We start from the raw sequence: 7,276 nt of genomic DNA, 5'->3' as shown, positions 1-7,276 counted from the left end.
CGAGTATAGTTTCTATTAAAAATTTAATACATCTCTTCCGTAGCTTATGTTGCGAATACACTGACATACAGTAATAACAGCATTATATCTATTGTCATACTGATATACAATTAATAAGTCCGACGCAATACTGTCAGAGCATAAATTAGTACAAAGGACGTCTAGTAAATTGTTAACAATTCCATGAAGATGTTGAGATACGACGTTGTTCAGAATATTTACAACTTTTAATTGGAATAATATTCAATGGAGAATACAATGATTCCTGTATACAGAAAATACTAGTCGTATACGAGTTACGTAACGTCGTACGGAACGTACACTCGATGAATTAAGTACTTCGTGTTCCCACGTGATTAATGGATAATAGGACGAAAGTTAACGTAAAGACTTCTAAAAAAAAAGAAACGGTTACTGGATTTATACAACATTGTAGAGGAGCATTAAAACTGTAGGGGAAATTACAATGACTCAAGGAACACTAATGTCAATAATGTTACGATCTATACATCTCGATCTTTTATACGGACCACAATCAATTGGGAAAGTAGCTAAAAGGGAATAGTTTAAAATATTCGGAAGCATACCAAAGCGTAGCAAACCGACTAGTTTCGACTTCTCTATCTATTTTCTTCTTTAATTTGTCCTCAACTGGTAGTCCCCGTTCTGTGTGATGTACCGTACCCACGGCAGTGCTTGATACCCGCTTTTCTCGATAATTTTCAAGTAACGTACTTGGATACCAGAAGTCGTGAAATAGGGGATCTCGAATTTGACTTGAATCGGCGGTTTCCCCTCCAGATCTTCACCAACAACGGACGGTAAGCCAAAGTGTGCCCTCATCAGATACTCTTTTCCTCCAGGAAATGACTTGATAAACCAAGTTATGGCGCTCTGTTCTGGGGAATATTTGACACTTCCGATAGTGGTCTTAAACTTAGGGGAATCTGCATCGTTTGGTACCGGAATTACTATTTCTACATTGTTGGCAGTCGAACGTCTCTTAAACTGTGATCTCGCCTTTATCATGTATTCCACTCTGCTGTGAGCATGTCGTTCGATTACAGATTCGATCCATATCAATGGTTTCACGTGAGTGTTCAGTCTATACGACATTAATTCGAATTCACCGTCAGGAGGAATAAAAGAGATTGTTCTATCATTTTCGAATCGAGACAGTCTGACACACTGGTGAAATTTAACATCTTCTAACTCTACTGATTTGGATTTTCCACGTCCTGTGGACTCGAACAAGACCTTATCGTTAAGCCCAAGTCTTAATTCAGGCATTCCTGACAGATAGACTCTCATTTTTATGGCACCCACAATTTCAGAACTCAATACGTTCCCATTGGCATTCGCAAGAAGGTTTACGGATTCTATTACATCAAGGAAAACCTCATTCTTTCTGTACTTGATACCTTCTGATCTCCAAGACACAGCATTAGTCACAGCCATAGGAATACGCGGTTGAATTTCAAGTTTATGCCCCTCTTGGGTAATGTACTCTTGCAAAATTTTACTATCTGTAGTTTGTGGATAACCAAAATCTATCAGCTCATCTAAGAGCTCATAAATGACAACAAAATTGTCCCTTATGCTCTCCTCTTCTAATTCCTTAAAGTACTCTTGCATGACTTGGACCAGTTTGTGCAAGAATACAAATACTAATGAAATATTGGCATTCTTTTTGGTAGTTGAGACAATATAAAGATTATTGTACTTTATGTACGCATATGTACATTCATAGGTTTGAATAATTGGAGTCAGATTTCCCTCCTCCTCGCGTTCCATCACTAGGGGCATGAATTTCTCTATAACACCAGTCTCTATGTCCCCACGATAATTTCGTGAGATCAAGACCTTCCCCTTCACATCTAATATATATATTGCTGATGTCGACATCTTTACGATGCGTCAAACTGTAATGAAAAAGACCAATTTTGTCTCTTCTCAACCATGATACAGTTTCAACATAGTGCACAAAGATAGATGGATCAGAGGAGGAGGTGCAGTAGCATTTAGTGAACAAAATTCTGTACATCAATAGAGACCATGTGAGGTTATGTTATCGAATATAAGAGTAGAATCAAGAAAGTCACAGATTACAATGAAAAAATGAACCTACAATCCATAAGGATTAATATCTGCATACAACATGCAAAAGCGTAAAAGAGGAACAAGAAGTGATCAAGCAACGAATACAATTTGACACTCGACAGTACAACATATATGAACACAAGTCACAAACAGAAATCAGTCGAATATGCACGTACTAACCTGTACTTCCAGTCACTTAATAGGTAATAGTTGGTTGGTTATTTCACATCGATAGTAATTCCTCTCTCAGAAAATGATAAAAAACACTTTTCTTAACGAAAGACCTTCCCCTCCCAACGGCCCGACTGCCACTGTGGACCGTCTTGAAGTTGCCACGAACCGAGTACAATCGAAGCGCATGCGTTGCCAACTTCTCGCTGGATATCGATCGCCTCTCTCATCCGCGTCATTCGAACGTTTTATTGACGGTAATATTTACTGGTACAATTTTTTCAAATTCGATAACAGAATATTAACCCGGTTTTACCGCAGCAATGAAAAAGATAATTTAATAGTTCGATCCAGAGAGAAAATAACGCGAACAGCGTACAATCGAGTTGTCAAATCATAAAATTCACTGTTCTTTAAGTTGAATGGCTTTTGAATTAATTCCATGACTTTGTTACGATAATTAAACCTTTATGATAGTTGGAGAAATTCTGATTAATAACCATTTAATAGTAAATTATAAAATAAGAAATATAACTTTCTGAAGCTTTTGTATTGTAGAAGCAAGAACGAATGTGTCTGAAAGAATAGTTTGTTTTACAAACTTAATCATTGTTATTCATAATCAGTAAACTGTGGATGTCTATTACGTCTTGGAAAAAAAAGGAACTATATCGTATGGTGCCGCATTTCCGGAGGCAGTGGGCACATTTCAATGTTACGCAGCAGCACAATGGCCGTCGGTGTTACGTAATAAAAGTGTAGTGCACCGAAGTAGGCAATTGTTCAGCACAAAAGCGCATCCGTCGGTGGTCCGTGCATCGCGTCACCTATAAAGTGTATAAAAGAACACCGGGGGTGATTGAACCCCGTTTGACTGTGAACTTTGAAAAGAGAATAGGTAGGAGACAGTATCGTGGTACCAGTCACTGTCACATGTCGTGTACCTTCCGCGACCATGTAAAGTCATCTGAGCATCTCCAATTTAATTAAAGCATAATAATAGGCATCGTATCGCTTAAGTAAAGTATAAAACAACGGAAAAATTGTGGAATACGAGAGTAGAGTAAAGAATTCGGGATTTATTAAGAGATTCAAATTGTATTCGACTGGTTAATTATTAAGTTCAAGAATGTTTATTTCGTCAACTCTCGAATATATTTACCTTGGCAGCGATCGACTCCTCTCGAATCGTGGCACTGCTTGCGCGAAATTCCACGAGAAATTCCATCGTAATTGAACGAGGCTGGCTCGATTATAAAGTCAAATTATCGATGGAAAGGAGTAGGAGTTCTTCCGCCATAGGGAAATGCATTTTCCTTCCTCCAACTCTTTACCTCACCCTCTCGCACTACTATAGTCCCTTTATTCTCCTTTCGTTCCCTTTCAAACTTCTGTTTTTCTCACCTTTTTTCTCCAATCGCTTTATACGTACTTCGGGCAGGCACGTATTTGAAGTAGAAAATAATGAAGAAATTACATTCTTCAGTCGATCGAAATCGTAATTCATTGAATAATAGCATTAAAATAATTCATAGAAGCACTCGTGACGGTATTAATGGGAATCTAACAATATACAATCAGTACAACCAATTTTTGATTATTAAATTTCTTAAGTTAAATGAAAAGTGATATTATTTTTGAAATTTTTCTTTCTGCAAAGTCTCGTTTTGTCGTTAACCCGTCTCAGCCTCCATTCTCCTCCCTCCGTTGTTTCTTGCAGCCAGGTTTTGTCGCTGTTTCTTTCGGTTCTCGGTTTATTCCCAGGCGTCGGATACGGATCCACTGGTACAGAGCAATCCTCCCGGTTCTTGGTCTGTCGGTTTCTGGCGGATGAAACGTCCATCCGAAGATAAAGTGGCGGAATACGGGGGTCTAGATCTCGGCTGTATTACACGTTTGTCGGTCGAGCGGCCTCCTTCGGGAAGCTGTGCGCGAAGGTCTGAAAGTTAGAGCCGCTCGGGGAATCCGACGCGACCGATAATTGAGACTCGGAATTAAATTAGCGGAACTTCGATTCCTCGAACGTCCCCCGTGTGACTTAGTTATGAACGCGTTGCCTTGCCTCGGTGTTTTTCGAGCGTCTAATCGACGGAAGAAATGGACGGGTGCGCCACTGAAGCGAGAAAACTTCCCTGAGAAATAACTCGAGCATTAAAATTATTCAAACCAGTTTCTCTGCAACGTTGTAACAGTTATATATTATGCTATTTGATTTTTAGAAAACAGATTTCGAAAAGTGGCACCATTTCAATCTGATGTTCATTAGATTTTAATGATATTTAATCAGGCTCCCAATTAAAGTATTTAACCATTTAACTCCCAGTGTTGCACCGGTGCAACATTCATTTTAGAAGTGCGTCAAATTCTGTCGCCGGTTAGTATCTAACTTTTCTCAGCAAAGGTCCACAGCTTCGCAGATGTGAAGTAGATCTTTGTGTTTCCAGTTGAGAAATTCAAGTATTTCCTCGAAAAATAAATAAAAAAGGTCCAATATAAAAAGTAATTAATCTGTTAAATATTGATATTTTCGATTTCAAAATAACAGGATAGAACATAAAGATAGTATCAGTCTCATAATTGTGAAATAACTATTTAAAGGGTTGGGTGTTAAATGATTAAACCAGTTTTAATTCGTAAGTGGTCTCTAATATTCCAACAATTTTTTCATAATTCCTAGCACACTATCTACTTTTCTCGTCAGAGATTCCGGCCTTCGCCGGAATAAAGAAATGAATTATGTTTCAAGATATCCGGCCATTTACAATTTTCGCGACTGCGAATGGTTGCATTTCTGTCACAATATCGTAGCGTCGAGATACGAGATTCGTGTTAAGTAACGTCAGAGTATCACGCAGTACTTTTATCGCGGAACAACGCTTGAAAGGCCGCGAAACTTGCGCGAAGTTAACGTTAAACGATAAACTTGACAAATCGTTTCGTTAGCGGTATGAGTTACGTGTTCGAATCGTGTACCCGCGCGTTCACTCACTCTCCCTTTAAAATGAAAGCCCGCCCCTTAACTGGTACGCCCTTATCTACAACCTTCAATAAGCACGCGAGTATTATTCGCGAATAGTAGGTGTATACCTGTATCTCCAAAAGAAAGTTTATTAAAATTCCAACTCCCGAACGATCGCAAACGAGGTTCGCTTGAGATCTGAAGCCAAAATGCAAATTCCTCCAATTTAATCATAATTCTGCTTACATGTAGATTAAAATCGAGTTAGAACTGCACAGAGATACAGAAAAATGTTATAACTAAACCTGAGCTATCCTCGAATCAACAAGAGAAATTCTCAGGAACCAGACCGTTCAGTCCATTAGCCTAAATCCTAAATTGTTACGTGGGTGAGAAACAAAACAAAAAAGAACGGGGAGAAACTACCGTTGTGTGTATATCGCCGTTGGGTTTAGACGTTAGAGGTGGGTAGGTGGTCGAAGCAGGAACGTGAGGCGAGGCACTGATTGCTGGAAGGAAACTTACTTTGCCCGCAGGCAAGCATTCCTCTGATCAGACTTCACCCTTTTCGCCCCATGTTCGCTACCGCCCCCTCTTGTATCCCTCGTGCACCGTTCGCTGCCAATACGTCGATCTCACGCTGTTCCTCTCCTGTTTTCAGATGGGTCAAGGAATAGCTGCTCAAGCTTCGAGAACCGGCGATCGTCGCGGATCGACAAGGGAACCCCGCCAGAAAGTGGACGGTGCTTCTTCATCGGCATCGTCCGTATTTTGTCATTCACTGGATGTGTTGAGTGCAATTTAACTTGCACGCGAAAGAAAGACCGGGGTTTCCCTCGACAGGGGGTGGCGGAACACGGAGGGGACACCAGTGAGAAAACCCTTCTGCGGAGCGGAGAAGTACGGAGGAGGCATCGTTTTGCATAACGAAGTTACCAAGTGATTTGTCGGCGGCGCCCTGGATGGCCTACGAAGTAGCTCGGAAGCCGTTTCTGCGCCCCGATTGGAAATATTTTTCCATCCCATCCGGTGACGGGCGCACCGCCTAAGGTACAAGCTTGCAATCTTCTGATGTTATGGGGCGTACGCGACCCACGACGCGAATGTGCTGAATAAAGGGGGCGGCAGGCTGTTATACATATATTTTGTAGACGACCGGAGGGATTTGGTTTAAAGAGTGTGGTAGACTGTAGCGATCGAACTGAACGTCGCCCATCTGATATTATACTCGAGTTCACGAGACTTGGCCAAGTGGGCTTTGCGTTTTCCAGTGGCGATCGAGGGGAGATCGACTTCTGTTAGGCGCGTCTTGTACGAGCCTTAGCATTTGTCATATCGAACTAGAGGGCATCCAAAGAATACTTTCAACGTAAATGAGATGCTTCCAGATTCTACTTTTTGCAACAAATACTTTAGCAACAAATACTTTATGCGTATTTTGAATGGTGTTTAGTGGTCAGTATCCTGCAGGCGTTGTTTTTTTCTCGTCGTTTTCTAGGTCATCGATATTGTTTTTTATGTGCTATAATATGACTGTCGAATGATCTGTAGATTGAAAGAAAACCGTTGATCTTGAAAACTTCGAGGAAAAAGCCACGCCTGCAAAATACTAACCATTTAATACCATTTAAATGGTATTAAACGTAACCGATTTACGTGCAAATATTTCTTGCGTTTTCTCAATTAAAAAGATATTCGGGGGGTTCACACTTACATGAGAAACCATGTATATGCGTTTACTTAATACAGGCGATTAGTCTTGTATTAGATTACACTGCAGATTTGAGTGACGTGGCAAAGTGTTAACTGCTGTTTACACCAACATAGAGGTTATATAACTGATACCAAGGTAAATAATATGGAAATGATAATTGTTCTATTTCCTTGACCTGCCAAGACTTTTGAACTCGCGTGTACAGTTTGTGTTGCCAATAGATCGACTGGTTCTGCATCGAAGTCACTCATTAAATCAATTGTTTTAAAATACGCAGCCCTCCTCGCTTCTGGTGATCATCTCGGCGATCTCGAGGCTGACTTTCAGCTCTG

General features: G+C 40.3%; 1 protein-coding gene across 1 annotated transcript; it reads right to left on the bottom strand.

Moving 5' to 3' along the window:
• Positions 1–415: 415 nt before the first annotated feature.
• LOC107194428 (AP-1 complex subunit mu-1) lies at positions 416–2,406 on the bottom strand. The gene is made up of 2 exons (XM_015584050.1): positions 2,281–2,406; positions 416–1,922 (listed from the first exon to the last, which is right to left on the bottom strand). The coding sequence occupies exon 2, from the start codon at positions 1,903–1,905 to the stop codon at positions 637–639; it is 1,269 nt and encodes a 422-aa protein (XP_015439536.1). The 5' UTR covers positions 1,906–1,922; positions 2,281–2,406; the 3' UTR covers positions 416–636.
• Between the last annotated feature and the right edge of the window lie 4,870 nt (positions 2,407–7,276).

The sequence above is a fragment of the Dufourea novaeangliae genome, unplaced genomic scaffold (assembly GCF_001272555.1).
Source record: "Dufourea novaeangliae isolate 0120121106 unplaced genomic scaffold, ASM127255v1 scaffold39, whole genome shotgun sequence".
Classification (NCBI taxonomy): Eukaryota; Metazoa; Arthropoda; class Insecta; order Hymenoptera; family Halictidae; genus Dufourea; species Dufourea novaeangliae.
Note: the sequence above shows the minus strand (reverse complement) of the source record. Positions and strands in the feature narration are given on the sequence as shown.